At 43.4% G+C, this 17,704-nt stretch overlaps 1 protein-coding gene across 2 annotated transcripts in view; it reads left to right on the forward strand.

The window, feature by feature from the left end:
• The first annotated feature begins 979 nt into the window (after positions 1–979).
• ches1 (checkpoint suppressor 1) overlaps positions 980–17,704 on the forward strand; it is a 75,104-nt gene continuing 58,379 nt past the window's right edge. The window contains exon 1 of one of the 2 annotated variants that reach the window (XM_005917084.2): positions 980–1,062. In XM_005917084.2, the coding sequence (XP_005917146.1) occupies positions 1,027–1,062 (36 nt within the window). In that variant the 5' untranslated portion in view covers positions 980–1,026. Of the gene's footprint in view, positions 1,063–16,518; positions 16,969–17,704 lie in introns of those variants that run through there. The other variant, XM_014332029.2, reaches the window with a different exon arrangement.

The raw sequence follows: 17,704 nt of genomic DNA on the forward strand, positions 1-17,704 counted from the left end.
CTCCTCTGCACATTTGGCAAGAGAGCGCCGACCCTGACCTGTCACTGCAAACGAAAGTCAACTATCCTCCAACCAGTCCACTTTGACTGTCTGAGAGAGCAACACTGAGAGGAAGGAGAAAAAGAAAGGGAGAGAGAGCCAGAGTGAGCGGCCATGTCTTTCTCTACCCATTCTTTCTGTCTCTTTGGACAGCTCTGTGGCAGCCCAGTCTGATCAGACTTCCTATCGCTTTGGAGTATTTGGACTGAATCGACTCCAGCAGCCACAGCTGCACAGGAAACGCCGTTGCACAGTGAAATAAACAGGCGGCACATTAAAAATGAGGGTGCATATGTCATCAGACGGTATTCAAGGTCTTTGGTTAATGAAGCATGTTATCTCTCCTGTTTGAGTAGTGGTTGTGCACCTGCGATGCTCCGGGTGTACAGTCTAATGCCAAAGGACGCCCACAATAACACAAAAAGTGCTGGTACTGTGTGTGAAGGTGTTAAGTCATGAAAAAAATGCACTAAAGCATTATAGTCTATTAAAAATAGAAGAAGCAAATAAAAATAATATTACACTATTAAGTACATGTTAGCTCATAGAATGTGGATAGAAAAATTAGTTAGCAATTATATCCCATGTTTACTATTAGCAACAAAAGCTTTGCTGTCTTTTTATTATGTTTCTAATACATATACAAGTGGTTACATCTAACCAAGACGTGCTGTTATTTTATCACCATGCACGGACCTTTGTCAGAGAAATGTTGTGTAATTCTTGTATAGGTGCATAATATAGACTCATTAGAGTTTTAAGGTGAATTGAGTAAAATGCTTTGTGAGCTCCAGTTTTTACTAATATGGTCAGAAATTTAGATTTATCATCTGTCATCTCATCTAATTTGAGAAAGCAGCAGAGACTGAAAAATGAAGTCTGAACGGAAGTGACAGAAACTGCAGTTCCACAAGTGGCCACTTGAGGCTGCTTTCAAAAACGAGACAGTCCACAAGACTTTCAAGGTAAAATGCGAACCTTTGTAGCATGAAGAAACAAGGGTACACCCTCACACAAAGAAAGGTCAGTGTTTCTTCTTTTATAACAACTGCATAAAAGTACACAGTTTTTATAAAAGCAAGCAAAACCAAAGCAGCAAAAATGTGCACACAATGAACCAGCTGAACAACAACAGTTGTTGTTTAGCATTCTCACATTATGTGAGAGCTTATTCACCAAGTGACCGAGTGATATGTGATATTTGTCCACGCTCATCTATGCATGCAACTCACTGACAAAACTAGCTAGCCAGCCTTAGCATTAGCTTAACATTCCATCAGCTGGTCACTGCTGATGTCGATAACCCACAGCAGACAAAACACAGTAGAAACAAATAGGTGGCACCACCGTCACTACAGTTTATGGCTGTGGCAAACACCAGCGTACACAGCTTAGCGATCTTGCATAAGTTTAACGAAGAAGGAATTTTATTCAGCACATATGAGGAACCACAATGATAAAATAAATATGCATATTTTTTATTTATATATATTTTAGTGAACGCTTGGCTTAAATACTGAAAAGCCGAAGCTCCTTGGTAATTAAGCAAAACTTTATCAGCTATGAACTTCAAAATCTGCTCTCACTTTACTGTTTTTAAGTTGTTATAAAAGAAATACCTCACCTATGCTGGTTTGTTTGTTAGGAAAGCAAGTGTAAAAGTGCTGTGCGTGACTTTTTTGTCTACTAGGAACAAATGTAGGTGGTCACAGTGTAGGTGTTTCCATCCTCTCATATGAGAGATGTTTACACAGTAGTAAGATTTAAATCACTTGTATTTAACACACCCACTACCTATTTGACCCGCCCACTACCTGTTTCAGGTAGAACTTTAATGCTTATCATAACATATAGAGACATCAGAGTCAAGTTGTGTGTTTGTGTGTGTGTGTACGCTGTTCATACCTATGGAGCTTATGTCTACACCCTAACAGCAAGGTTGACATGAAGCTGAGAAGAAGTGTGAAGGGCACAGCACCTCAGGAGGAATGACACAAACACACATGCATATACAGCACACGCGAACACACCTCCTCTCCTTTCTTTTCTCTCTTCGATGACTCATCCCACCCAGGGACAGTGAGCGAGCGAGGCAGAGGGAGAGTGAGGGAGGAGAAAGGGAGAGGAGAAGAATTGGAGAGTGTGAGCGGCGACACAACGGCAGAGAGGCAAAAGCAAGTTAATAGATTCACAGAGAAGACATATGGCGCAAAGCATCTCCTGACTGACCTTTAATTTCACTGCTGTGCAAATCCCATTGTGTTCTTCGCTCTAAAAGTAATTCACAGCCATTTATTGGCTCCAAACATGCATGATGAGGCTCACCGGTCCCATGTGAAGTCTCACAAATGATTTCCCTAAACATTCCCGTATTCTCCTTTAAAATGCCTTTTCCTTCCCAACTAGCTCAGCAACATGCTGAGCTTTGTCCCCGCTGGTCCACTCTACTCATTTGATGGTATCTGTTAGAGCGATCCCAAACTTCCTAGGCATTCCAGGTCTGTATCACTGCACATCACAGACAAAACTCTCTTCAAGTCCCATGGTCTCTAATGTCTTTATCTTATGGTGTGGGGATATTTGAGAAAGTAGATAGACTCTCAGGGAGCTAGGAATGTTGTCACAAGAGGCGATTATGCTGCATTGAAGGAGGCACGCTATTGAGCTGGCTGTATTGCTGAGGATATGTCTGTATTGCTGACTGCTGCAAAGCCCACAGATAGTTGAGTGGTCAGGTCCCATGTGCCCGTAGAGCTACACGCAGCATATGGCTCTACTGCATTGCTGTTCTATCCTTTCTGAACATTTTAAGGGCACTAGGTTTGCTCCATAGTTAAATATACTATCTGATAATTTAAAAAAAAGCTCCCTTCTCTGATTACATTGAGAGTGCGTCAGTCTAAAATTGACCTGACGGTGATGTGTCCGTCATGTAATGATGCAGTTCTCTGACAGGATGGTTTTAAATGAGCTTCAGTCAATTTCCAAAATGGGCTTTATTTTAAACCCTGTGCGTTCAGTGTGGAAGCTTTAACTAAAGTAAATAATGGTAGCAAAGCTCGTTCTCCTCATCGGTGTTTAACTGCAGTGTGTCTTTCTGATTTCATGTTGAAAATGAAGGTGAGGGGGGTTATATACTTTATACAGCTTTTCCACTGATGGTCATTTTTACGACCATCATGCCGCCTCGCAGAAAGGGCAGCAGGGTTTGGGTTGCTGCTAGATTGCTTCAGATAATGCAATGCTCTCAGGCGGAGCCCAGGTTTGTGTGTGCTGTGGGCCTGCCTTGCTGCCTCTGAGGGGAATGCTTCTACCCAGAGATCCAAACCGATCCCCCAAAAAGGTGTAAAAGCAAGCCCAGACGAGTCCTTACAGAGTGGCATACGCTCTAGAGCTTTTGGTGTCATTATTAGACACAAATCAAAGTGATTTGGAGCATCATATCTGAAAATGTAAAAACTGATTTGCAGTGAAGTTTTTTTTAAAGTCATGTGCAGAAGCTGGGTGTTAATTAGTTAATGATTAAAAAAACTAATTAGGCTCACTTGCAGAGGATCAGAAATGACTTAATCATTTCTCAAAGTCTTCTCAGAGCTAGTGCTAGCATGTTTCCGATAGCCCAGGGATATACTAGAACCTCAGGCTGTATGACATCATCTGAAAAGTGAAGTCAATGCCTTAAACTTGCATTTCTTTTCCCCCAATGGTCAGCAGGGGGCAACACTCTGGCTGCAGAAGGGTTTATAGCTCTGTGGAGGTCCTCTTGAGAAAACAGCCCTCAGGTCCTTTGCTTACTGAGCTCAGTAAACACCTTCCTGATAGGTTTATAGTGTTAGTTGCTAGTTTCTGAACTGAAGTTCATTTAGTAAATTAAGGTGTCCAAATGGGCTGTTCATCAAGGTATGCTTTATGGAAGCTTTCTTCATGTTAAAAAGTTTTCCTTCCCATTTTGCCAGCTTCAAGAACTGAATTCAACTGTCTCGTTAACAAGTTGCTACCCTCTGTGTAACGTCTTACACAAAATTTGTGGTTGACTAGAGAAAGCGCACATTTGCTGGGGACGGCCTGCCTGCCTGTAGAGAGCTCTGTAGTCTGATGGAGGCACTGCACAAAGGATGTGGGCCGCTCTTGCTTGTGCTGTTGGTCCGTCAGCCAGCCACAGAGACGAGCAAAGTTATAACACACAAAGAACTGAAGTAAAACAAAGACTGTTAAAAACAGTGAAGTGTCCACTGCAGGCACTGTCTGTGCTTTTTATGCTTTATTTTATTCAAGTTTGTCGCTACCTGCTCTGTTCTCACTAGTCAAACATTCAGCGTTCAGCAGACGCTCACGTCATCTTTCCACACAGTCAGGACTGCACAGTGTTGGACGACCCCTCTCCCACCTCGTCTGAATGGAAACGTATATGCAGATGAACACATTTGCATGACTATAAATTAGACTTTAGAACCATCAGTTAAATGGTCCAGTTACGCTTAACAAAATGTTAGCTATTAATTAACCAAATAGTATTATAAATGATGATAATATCAAAGGAAATATTTTATCAATCTTTGTATTTTCTTCCACTCATCTGGGGCTGGGTCGCAGGGGCAGCAGCCTAAGCAGGGAGGGTTTAACCCTAAGCCCAGACCCCCCTCTCACCACCCACCTCCTCCAGCTTGTGCGGAGTAACACCAAGGCGTTCCCAGGCCAGCCAAGAGATATAGTCTTTCCAGTGGGTCTGCCCTTGGGTTTCCTCCCAGTAGGGCATGCCTGGTACACCCCCCCACCCCCCATGAGCAACCCAGGAGGCAGATGCCTGAACCACCTCAGCTGGCTCCTTTCGATGTGGAGGAGCAGCGGCTCTGGAGCTCATCACCCTATCTCTAAGGGGGAGGCCAGGTCTTTCTGTCACTACCCAAATCTTGTGAACATAGGTGAGGGTAGGGACGTAGTTCGACTAGTAAATGAGAGCTCTACTTTTCAGCTCAGCTCTCTCTTCACCGCGATGGACCAGTGCAGCACCCACATCATTGCAGCGGCATATTCCCGAGGCACGTCCCACAGCACACCCCGAGGAACACGGTCAAATGTCTTCTCCAAGTCCACAAAGCACATGTCAACTGTTTGGACAAACTCCCATGCATCCTCAAGTATCCCCGAGAGGGTAAAGAACTGGTCGAGTGTTCCGCAACCAGGGTGAAAACCGTATTGTTTTTCTTGTATCCGAAGTTCAACTAACGCACGGACTCTCCTCTCCAGCACCCTAGCATACACCTTTATGGGGAGGCTGAGGAGTTTAACCCCCCCCTTTCGTTGAAGCACACCCTCCAGTCATTTTTAAAACATTTTTTAAAAATTGTGGTTGAATGTAAAGCCGCAAAGCTTCTGAGAAATATCCAGTCAAGCAGGGACATGTAGTGACTGAGGTAAATTTCATTGAGCAGCCTAAAAGAATGCATTACCTGGGGCACCACCTGTCCACTTTGAATGCCAGGTGGATGGAGATACAGGTTATAGATGCTAGCTAACCGCTAGGCCTCGCTTCCACTGACTCAAGTCACTAAACTGGAAACCTTGACTGTATTTGGGCTTTTGGTGCTTTTTGGAACATTTAAGTCCATTTCTGATTAAAAAAGAAGCTCTCAGTCTATGAAGTCTGTGGTCACTTCTGGGTAAAACAACCCCCAACCATCACACATAACCTTTACAAACTAAGGGGTGACATCATAATGGCTAGGTCTAACTTTTATGTACGCCTATGGTTTTACCTCCATGTTATGCAAGAGTAACACTAACAGTGTTTGGAAACCGCAGCTAAACCAGTAATGTTGCAACCACAAATTTGCAAACTTGTGGCCTTTGAAACATTGCTTGCAAATGTTGTGAGTGGTCCTTGGACCTGGTCCTGGATTTAATGCAAAATAAAATAGGCACTCAGCAACCTTTTTCATAGGAGTAGAAACAGAATATAACCAGTTGGCAGCCATTTGAGCTGAGTCCCATACCACAAAGAGACAAGTCGCCACAGACTCAGACGGATTACAAACCTTGTATGTGGTGACCTGTGCAAACACCTTGCAACTTAAAGCAGGTACCCCGAGGTTGAGGGTGTTGCACCATCAACTTCTGGGGAACCAGTAGCTGCTGCTGCAATCGCTCTCCAAAAGTAATTCAAATTCATATTTTTACTCTAATGTGTCTGAGTTATTAGCCAATATGATTCTCTGTGTGCTAATGGACTAATAATTCAATTTATTCCTAAGCTGTACACCTATTTGTACAGCTTAGGCACCTATGGCTGCTCCAAGGGCCTGGGTTGAGGCCCATTCCAGGCCATTTTCTTTGTGTTGTTATCCCTGCACTGTCTCCTTCTTGTCCCGTCTTGATTTTTGATTCTAAATGTCAAAAGAAAGAATAGATGATCGACCCTCAGCATCAGTTCCAGGGTGAAAATGCCCCCACTCAAAGGGTCACCAAATAGTTTGAGTAGTGTCAAAACAATGTAAATCACATGTTACAGCACTCGTAGGAAATAGATCTCAATGAAATTAAAAACCTACAGAAGACTATAAACGCATTTGTTAAGCCTGATAATTATATATATGTTAAACCAAAGGCATTAAAAGTCACTTAATGGAACTTGAAGCTCCACTTAGCTCATCTGTGTGGCGGTAGACAGATAGACCCATTACCACTGTAGCCAGCATCCATAACATGAATTAGCATCGATAGTTCTGGTAGGAGAAGCCACAGACAGTGATCATCAATCGGGACTGAGCTTATTAACTTCAAAAACTGCTCCAGGGTGTTAATAAGATGGCTGGCGAGTAGCAAAACATGCTGAGAAGTGCTGTGGTTGTAACACGGTCATGTTCCTGTGTCTAAAGCTTTATCTGTGCACTTCTCTGGAAAAGTAAATCCACACTTTGTCGAAGCTGCTGTGATTGGTTGGCTTGAGTAACGATTTGTCCAAAGATCATGCCTGTGCTGGATGGTCTTTCATTGCCTTTATTGTATCTATAAGACAAATTCCAGGATTCTGTAATTTCTGTAAGTTTCTATAGAAGCAACAAGTTTACTTCCAGTCTCCACAGTTTCAAATAAACTCAACACATGGGCATCAGAGTGGAGCAAGTGCCAAGTTAGATTCAGCACAGGACAATAAATAAAGCTTATTGTAGTGCTTTCCATCATTATTTTCAACACACCAACATATTTTGGTAGAATGGTGATCTGCCAGAGTTTCAGAGACCAGAGATTCAAATGCCAAACTGCACTAAAGCTGTTCTGGAGGAGCACGGTAGCACAGCACATTATTAAAACGCCTTCTAGTCCATTTTCCTTTAATTTGTCACATGTCTAAATATTTGTAAGAAGGGGGAAAAAGTTCCGCTGTGATGGTAGATTTATAAATTCCTGGCAGGAGTGGACAACCAGCGTACAGAGGTCCGGCCTAGCCAGCTGCTGAGAGCTGCCATTCCCAAAAAACTGAGTGTTTGGCAGGGGACGGCGTTGAGACACGCTGGGTCCCCTCCTTCAGCCTGGAGCTCTGCGAGCTCTACTTATTGGAGGAGAGGAGAGAGCTCAGCCCAACGGGAGGCTTTGCTTGTCAGGCCCTGAGCGTGCTGAGTGTGTACTTGTCGCTGTGTGTAAGTCGGCGTGCCAGTTTGTCTGCACCAGTGCGCGCCGTGTTGTGCTTACGTGTGCGAGCGCCCACTCCAGCTGCAGCGAGATTTATAACGTGGCACGCATGTGTGAGTGCGAATGTGGATTCTGTCACCCACTGGGCCTCACACACATTCCAAAATAAACGGCTCCCACCGAGGATTACTATCGATCCGTGCGGAGCGCTCGGCTGCATTTGGAAAGAGAGAGTATGCAACTTCGTGTCTCTCTCACTCTCTCTCTCCTTCTCTCAACCCGACCTGTCTTCTGAGGAATGTTATGTGTCTGCATGTCTGCAAAAAAAAGAAAGAAAAAAGTGTACGGGATGATTTGGAAACACAGTCCACTAAAGTGTTACAATGACGAATCACTGCTAGCTGTCTTTCAGACGTGTGAGGCTGGGAGTGTGCGCGCGTGAATGTGTGCGAGAGAGCTACAGAGACAGGGAATGGTAAAAGGAGACGGGGAGACTCTTACACCTCCCTCTCACTTCTTTTTTCCTCTGTGAACTTAGAGAAAATCTTTTCCTTGTCAGACTTCAGGGAGAGACGGGATGAGGAGGAGGGGGGAGAAAGAGAGACGATGAAAAGCAGAGAAACACACATGGAGAGGCAGCACAGAGAGAGGAAATAAAGAGGCTATTTGACAGCCAATACGCCTGCCTGTTTCCTGTCACCCACATGATTGCTGACCCACCCCTCCGCCCGGCCAAAGCCTCTGGGTAGACAGGCAAAGATGGCAGCCCCATTTAAAGAATGAAGTATCATGAATGGATGGATAGCTCCTAGGCCGCTCAGCGTCTGCGAGCTTGCGTGTGTGTCTGAATGCGTGTTAACAACAGCGCAGTGAGTTACTAGAACTGAGTCATTATATTAAAGTCATCTCATAATTTCGGAAGTATATAATGTGAACAAGCAGATAAGGAAAGCAAATATAATTGAAGAACACAGGAAATTCTTGTCAAACTACAACAACAACAACAAAAAGAGGCATCTGTGGAAATGCAGGGTTGCCAGGTCTTTGTGACCAAACCACCGCAGTGAGCCATCAAAACCAGTCTCTGTCCAGCCATATATGCAGATTTTAAAGCCCGACAGGATCCCAGATGTCTTGTAATATCAACAAAGCAACACTAAAAATGCAAGATTCCCTAAACAGCTCTTTAGCTCGGTTCAAATCTTTATTTGTCAGGGACCGTGCACAGCTACGTTCCAGTCTGCAGTCCCAGAGCAGACAATGCGTGTATAGACTTTCACCTTGGTCCTAAAATAGTCTAATGTGATGAGTTACAGCTTATGTATATGTATGCAAAACAGCTCTACCCATCGAGCAGACAAAAAAGTAACCTGTGGCAACACTTCAAAAGTAGCTGGATTTCGCTTAAAAACCACAAATCTTCTTTAACTCTTAGGCCCAATCTCCACACTCATGGACTCGCAGACTTTGAGGAGCACTCCTGCTAAGACCATGAGGACTTAAGGCTGTCCCACTGTGAAATTGTCAAGTGCACGAGGGGCTCTCTCACAGACGTTTTGAGCCTTTCATGCACACTTTTCTGTAAGTCCAAATTTCTGCAGCCTTTGCCTATAGGGGAATTAGCTGCAGTTCACAGCGTTGTGACATTAAATGCAGGGTTACCAAGAGAAGCCTGAAATCATGGAAATAAGCACCAATCAACCCTGACATCACGAGAAAATACGTCTACAGGAAATCAGAGGAATTTAAAAATATACTATGTTCCACTCCCAGTTTATTTCAGACAGCAAACAACTAGATAAACGTTACCCTAAAATAAGCAAAAGCAAACAAACATACATATTATGTTAATAATTATAGACTACTTGAATCCAGTCATTTTTGTGTGTTGTGTTTTATGGTTTAGTTGCATTTTACCCAGTTGCATCCTGTTAAAATTAGCACTGATTTCAAACTCTTGACCCCATAAGAATTTTCCCTGCAGTTTATTGTATGGACGGCGCCTGAACAATAAAGGACTTTTTTTTTTCAGGCACAAGAAACATTTATTCAGTGTGGTTGTTTAACTTATTTGCTTTACTCACTTATGGTAACAGATGGTTGTTGCTCGTGGCGTCCCAAACCAACACGTTCTCACTGCCAAAGCGTAACATTTTACGCTAGGTGACAAATCGTCGGTATATTGCGCTTTCGGCCACCCAACACGTCTTATGTTAGAGTTCGGAAAAATGAGGAAACATGACAACCGTTTGATCAATGCTACAGGGAGTGCAGAATTATTAGGCAAGTTGTATTTTTGAGGAATAATTTTATTATTGAACAACAACCATGTTCTCAATGAACCCAAAAAACTCATTAATATCAAAGCTGAATGTTTTTGGAAGTAGTTTTTAGTTTTGAGCTATTTTAGGGGGATATCTGTGTGTGCAGGTGACTATTACTGTGCATAATTATTAGGCAACTTAACAAAAAACAAATATATACCCATTTCAATTATTTATTTTTACCAGTGAAACCAATATAACATCTCCACATTCACAAATATACATTTCTGACATTCAAAAACAAATCAGCGACCAATATAGCCACCTTTCTTTGCAAGGACACTCAAAAGCCTGCCATCCATGGATTCTGTCAGTGTTTTGATCTGTTCACCATCAACATTGCGTGCAGCAGCAACCACAGCCTCCCAGACACTGTTCAGAGAGGTGTACTGTTTTCCCTCCTTGTAAATCTCACATTTGATGATGGACCACAGGTTCTCAATGGGGTTCAGATCAGGTGAACAAGGAGGCCATGTCATTAGTTTTTCTTCTTTTATACCCTTTCTTGCCAGCCACGCTGTGGAGTACTTGGACGCGTGTGATGGAGCATTGTCCTGCATGAAAATCATGTTTTTCTTGAAGGATGCAGACTTCTTCCTGTACCACTGCTTGAAGAAGGTGTCTTCCAGAAACTGGCAGTAGGACTGGGAGTTGAGCTTGACTCCATCCTCAACCCGAAAAGGCCCCACAAGCTCATCTTTGATGATACCAGCCCAAACCAGTACTCCACCTCCACCTTGCTGGCGTCTGAGTCGGACTGGAGCTCTCTGCCCTTTACCAATCCAGCCACGGGCCCATCCATCTGGCCCATCAAGACTCACTCTCATTTCATCAGTCCATAAAACCTTAGAAAAACCAGTCTTGAGATATTTCTTGGCCCAGTCTTGACGTTTCAGCTTGTGTGTCTTGTTCAGTGGTGGTCGTCTTTCAGCCTTTCTTACCTTGGCCATGTCTCTGAGTATTGCACACCTTGTGCTTTTGGGCACTCCAGTGATGTTGCAGCTCTGAAATATGGCCAAACTGGTGGCAAGTGGCATCTTGGCAGCTGCACGCTTGACTTTTCTCAGTTCATGGGCAGTTATTTTGCGCCTTGGTTTTTCCACACGCTTCTTGCGACCCTGTTGACTATTTTGAATGAAACGCTTGATTGTTCGATGATCACGCTTCAGAAGCTTTGCAATTTTGAGACTGCTGCATCCCTCTGCAAGATATCTCACTATTTTTGACTTTTCTGAGCCTGTCAAGTCCTTCTTTTGACCCATTTTGCCAAAGGAAAGGACGTTGCCTAATAATTATGCACACCTGATATAGGGTGTTGATGTCATTAGACCACACCCCTTCTCATTACAGAGATGCACATCACCTAATATGCTTAATTGGTAGTAGGCTTTCGAGCCTATACAGCTTGGAGTAAGACAACATGCATGAAGAGGATGATGTGGACAAAATACTCATTTGCCTAATAATTCTGCACTCCCTGTACACTGATGTGGTTATTTTACTTAAATCGCTTTGGAAAACACTATCTAACACATTTAAGGTGGCGGTTACGGTTAGGGACAAGATCAGGGTCAGGGCTGGAATACACGGCTGGAACGTGTGTTATCGCGGGAGCGTCATTCTATTCGATTTCATCCGTAATTTGGCGCGTTGCATAGGAACGCAGACGGTGTCATGGTCCTGGGTCAGGGACCCAGTGTTTTTGGTTGTTGTACTTTTACTTTTGATAGTTTTATGTATTATGACTGTTGTGTTTTGGTTTCCCAGGGTTTAGTTGTGTTCCCTCTGTTTGGTGTCATCCCTGCCTGTGTGTCCCCTTTAGTGTAGTAAGGTCTCCGTGTTTAGTTCGCGTTTCTTAGTCTGTGTCTTTGCGTGTATGTGTTCCTGTTTTACTTTGAAGGTCCCTGTCTGATGTCAGTGCGTTCTGTTTACGTTTCCCTGCCTCGTCAGCTGTGATGTCTTCCAGGTGTGGTCCCCTCCTGTTTCCCATCCCCTGATTCCTGGTGTGTGTATTTATAGTGTGTGTTACCTCGTCCTCGTTGCTGGTTCGTCTGCGTCTCTCCGTCTGTCGTGCCTCCCTGCATCTCTGTTTCTGTTTTGTTTCTGTTAGTTATTCCCATGGAACGCCTCAGGATGTGACAAATCGTCAGTGTGTTACGTGTCGGGAGTGAGAACGGGCTGCCCAAACATGTGTGTTGCCCTCTGGTGGTTGAACTATGCAACATCAAAACTTGTAAAATGGTTGAAGGGTGTTTCCCTTGTCAATTCCTCTTATAATTATTATTATTCATTGGCAGTTATACATGCTGATATCATGACACGGGCAAATAGCTAATATCTGCTGATAATATCAGCTCACAGATAAACCAGTCAGGCTCTACTTGTTTCAGCTAGTAAAGACCAGCTGGGAATTGCTGGTACAACTAAAAACGAATTAGCTCTTGGAGTTTTGGGGGCGCTGGCATTGTTAAACAAAGTAGAACCCAATAATGCAAGCAGTTTGTCATGTTCTCGCTATCCACAAAGATATTGGAGATTTATTTGGGTTTCAGGTGGATGCAGCAATGTAGTTTGTGATTAGAAGTGTTTAGTTGAGCATAATTTAAATCATCATGAGTGATGCCACAGTCACAATATGTAATTAACTGGTTGTCAGCATGCTGACCCAAGATGGAGCTGCTTTGAAACACAACACATAAATAAGTAAACATGTATTTTTGTGGTTAAAGGACACACATATTAATAGAGGGCATCAATGCATACACAGTAAACCGAAATACCATAATTTGTACTGTGGCACATCTGGAGGAAGTCTGGCTTGCATGATTAGGTGTCAGCCTAGCGTAAATGCAGTCTGTGGATTGGCAACACCTGCAGTTTAGTTAATTTTATCTGACAATGTTGTGATCATAAAATAATATGTTTGTCTGTAGCAGCAGCTTGGGTTTCTTTAACAGACTCTCTCCATTTCTCCTTCCCTATCGTGCTGTTCTGTTGCAGTTCGGCTGTATATGTGTTAAGCGGCAAATGAAATGCATCACTGAAATGTAATTTAAATGAACTGTCAATAATGACAGACATTTATAACCACTTAATTAAATGTTCCAGTCCCACTGTGGACAGGACTGCTAAAACAAAGAACCTCTGCTACCATTTCTAATAATAATATACAAATAAAATACTAAAATTGCATCCAGTATTGAGTTAAATAGTATCCCTCTTTTGAAGACACAAACACTATCAAAGACCAAGCTTCCAGGTTTGAAGGTAACGTAGAAGTATCTTAACTCAGCATTCATCTAATGGAGACCAAAACGACTTCCAGTCCTGCAGAAGTCTGCAAGAAGTCCTTCATTGGCTCTGAACACTGTAAACAGTTTCCTGATGAGATTATGGCCTCAGTCAGTCATTTCTGCTTATATTGATTAAAACATTAAGTCAGTTTTATAAATTATAGTCATTCTAAGAAGTAATTCGCCAATGAGAACGTGGTTTCACAAACAGATCTGGTCTAGGCCATCACAACAAAATGACAACAGCGAAAACATTCAACTGGAGCTTCATAATAGGACTTTACTAACCAGTGGGTGACATCGATCTATTAAACTGTCCAAGTTTGGAGCTAGCCTCGAGTGGCTATTCATGGAACTTCCAACAGGGCATATAGCAGTTTAGTTATTTTAGAGATGGACATAAAAACCAGTTGTTGTTTTTTGCATCCCAAACGTGTGCTGCCGACACAGAATTTGCCCTCTGGTGGACAAACTGTGCAACATCAACACTCGCGACATGATTGAAGGGTGTTTCTCCTGACTCTTTTATATTTCTTTATTTTTATTGGCAGTTTGAAATGCTTATACCTATAAATGAGTCCAGTACAGTCCGTTCTTTAGCCCCAGAGGTTGCTGCCTAGTTTTTCAAACCCTGCTGTATTTGATAAAATATGCTTTGTGTGGCAAAATAGGTTGTAAGAATCTTTTTCTTCACCGCAAGTTAGTTTTTCATGTGGGCACATTTTCATAACACTAAGGCTTTTTCTTAATGTGTTGACATGATCTTCCTGTCTGGCTTAACCCACCAGAGCCTGGAGCCAGTGCCAGGCTAATTCACATTGTGGCTAAGACTAGCCAAGAAATACAATGACTACACTTGTCTACTTACTCATTATGATAACCACAGACTTGGAGATTAAAAATTTGTGTGCCAATAAACACTGGGGAACTTTAGCTGTCCAAATGCAGTGGGACAACAATGCTTCTTTTTTCCATCCTATTGCTGATTGGCTGTTTGATGACAGGGGCGGAACAAGAACAATTCAGCATTTCAATTATTAAATAAATTCCTGCTGATTTTAATCCGAATTCTGAACTGAACGGACTCTTTGCTGAAATTACCCATCACTCTACATGCCAAACACACTTGGTCCTCTGGTGCTGGATCAAAGTAGTAACCTGACTGATTTAATCACCCGGGTTATATCTGTGTGATCAATAACTGACGTAGCTGACTGCATCATTAGTGACTATAGTAAACCTGTAATAAATGCTCTATTGGTGTGTATTTCCACGGCAGTGAATGACTTGATCCCAGTTTCAGTCTTAAAACTTACAAGATAACCAGTAGCTGACGAGTAAAATCATCACACATATCTTGTTTAGCTGTGCTGCTACCTGGACTCTGTTTTTCCTTCACTGTCTTAAGCCTCGGCTCGTCTCTCCTCTCCCAGGCTGTTTGTGGGGCTCAGAGATAAGATCTCTCTCAATAGCAAACTTTGGAAGACATCTTAAAGATCCCCCTCTGTCGCTTCAGCTTAATGCAGCCCCCTAGGCTTGCAATACAAGCACACATGCAAACACGTACACACACACACGGCCTCCCTCTAATAATAGGGGCACGGCGAAGCAGCCTGGATATGAGGGCCTGTAAACACACTTCATTCTCCCAACACTTGTCTTTGATCTTTATTAAACAAAACAGTTTCCTTGGTGCGTTTTGAGCTCAACTTGAAGCACCGCACTTTGCCCGCTTCCATTTCCCCGCCCATATATATAAAAAGAGAGCACATTTGGATTTCCTTGCTGTGGGCTCTCAGTGGGCTGATCACTGCCACGTCTGTCAGATTCATTAATTCAGAAGTGTGGCAAGCAAGTTCTGGTGAACTGTTTCTGGAGGCTACGTGTTTACATCTCAAAGCACCCTATTTTGCATATCTAATGAAGTTTACTCTATTTTTAGCAACGTGCAGGAGTGGTAGGCACGCATTACTTATGTTATTGAAGGGTTTAAATGGATTATCAAAGCTGCTTTTTGCCCGTCAAAAAACCTGCTCAGTCAAAGTTCTCACTACTCTGGCTGTTTAACTAAGAAGGTGTTCAAGCCTTCCTGTTAAGGGTTCCTGCTTCCTGTGTTCACAGGAAAAAAAAAAAAATCATGTCCTTCAGTTTCTGGATCCCATGGTCCATAATGATCTGATCTCTGTCTCCCATAGGCGGGCCGTTGCTATGGTAACCTGATGACGCTCTGAGGCAGGATGGGGAAAGGAGAGGAGGGAGGGGGAGGGAGATGAGGAAGAAGGTAGCTGCACGGGAGATTAAACGAGTTCAAGAAGATGACTCACTCTGTTAAGAAAGAAAGGCGTACGCCATATTTTAAAGGTGCTGTACTTCTGCCTCACACGGCGACGCAGTCAAGTTTTTCTAAGTAGACCCGAGTGAACCCCGTGTGTGCGCGTGCCTGTGTGCGTGAGAGAGAGACAGAGAAGGTAAAGGAAGCGGTGTTAAGGCTACTTGACATGAGCAAATGAATATGTGATTTATGACCCGGGCAAATGCGTCCAACGGAGCTCAGTCTAGTTGATGTGCAAAAGGACAGAATGCCCCTCCATCCGCCATCTATAACAGCTTCTACTCCCTTGCATGACTCCCTGCATCTGCCTCTCTGCCCTGCTGTTGCCATAGCGACCACTTGGGTACAGAATCAAAACAACTTACTGGCTTAAAGATAAATAAATAAATAAAATCCCACATTTTACCTTTGGATGTCATAATGGCTAATCGAACCTTTTGTTGAATAGCCTTCTTATGTTCTAATACTTAATTATTTGTATCTATGTCACAAGGATATATATCTATAAATCTATATCTATATAGATAGATATATTAGTTCCTTAATTTAGTAATGTTTGTGTGTTCAAAATGCACCTTACTGAAGATTTAGAAGATTTATTATTAAATCAAAGGTAATATGATAATCATTATACTTTAATATTATCATATTACCTTTTTTTACTGCATTTTTTTTACTACATATATATATATGTGTGTGTGTGTATGTGTGTGTGTGTGTGTGTGTGTCTGTGTGTGTGTGTGTGTGGTAAAAAACTGGTGAATGAATCGTCTTGTTAAGATTATAGACGATCTTTGGACATGTCTTCCGTACACAATGGCATTCTTTCAGGGAACAGAGCTCTCTCTAGGACCCAGGGCGGGCACCGGGGGAAGTCCTCTGCTGCTTGCTGCTGCTGGCGGGGCAAAGCAGCACAGCACAGGAACACACACATCCACGCGCGCGCACACGTACACAAACTTGCGCATACACACGCTCACCGAGCTCTTCTCCGACAGTAGAGAGAGAGGGAGAGCGCGAGCTCAGAGAGGAATAAACAGAGGGAGAGAGCGAGAGAGACCATAGGAACGCAGAAGCGGCTTGTGTGTGTGTGCGTGTGTGTGTGTGTAGGTACGCTTGCTCGGCGGTTAGAAACGACTGGCTGGGCGGATATGGAGGGGCTCGGGAAAAACGCTGGGAACTGACCGAGTACCGAAACGAAGAGTGAAAGAGAGAGAGAGGGAGAAGAAGGACTGACGGATAGCACGGTAGGAAGGACGGAAGGAAAGGAGGAGAGGAGGAGAGAGAAGTCTAAAAGAGGAGAGGAAGAGTGTGAAGAAGGGGCTCGTCTGGAACACAGAAGGATCCTAAGGTGACTTTACTGGGCTTTTTGTGGCATTAATGCAGGTCTGTGAGTGTGTGTGTGATGATGACATGTGCTGCACGGCTCTGCACTTAAAGGGAAGTGCTGTGGAGGTGCGTGTGCATGTGTGTGTGTGTGTCACTGTAAGTATGTAAGTATACAGGTGTGTGTGTGTGTGTGAGAGAGAGAGAGAGAGAAAGAGAGAGTTATAAAGGTTGTTTTCCACAAGCTAAAAAAGGGGCCAAAGTGAGCTGAAGTGACCGCTGTAAACTGGAGTGAAGGGATCAAAAGGAGTGGATACTTTTTAAGGGAACAGTGTGATCTCATTCCAACACAAATGCACTTTTTCTTTTTCCTGGTAGGCTACTTTAGACTGAAGGAGAGAAAAATAGGGGCAAAACACTCTCTTTAAGTCCATTTTCCCCTTTCTTTCACTGTGTGTGTGTGTGTGTGCGCGCGCTCAGGTGTTTGGAGTGCAGCAGGTAACACATCACTTGGCGGCGGCGAAACCAAGGCTGAATGAATGTTGTTTTTCCCAAGCTTGAAGGAGGCTTGATAAGTAGTAACAGCTTCTGAAACGTGCGTGTGTGTCTGTGTGTGAAATAGAGAGGGAGAGAAAAAGTGTGTGTGCGTCTGTGAGCCATAGACGGCAAACAGGTTGACGGAGGCAGATCTGATCAGACGCACAGCAACAGAGGAGAGAGCATGGCACAGGCTGAGCAGCAGCACATTGGATTACACACAC

The sequence above is a fragment of the Haplochromis burtoni genome, unplaced genomic scaffold, assembly GCF_018398535.1.
Source record: "Haplochromis burtoni strain Fernald_Lab_line unplaced genomic scaffold, NCSU_Asbu1 Contig_22, whole genome shotgun sequence".
Lineage (NCBI taxonomy): Eukaryota > Metazoa > Chordata > Actinopteri > Cichliformes > Cichlidae > Haplochromis > Haplochromis burtoni.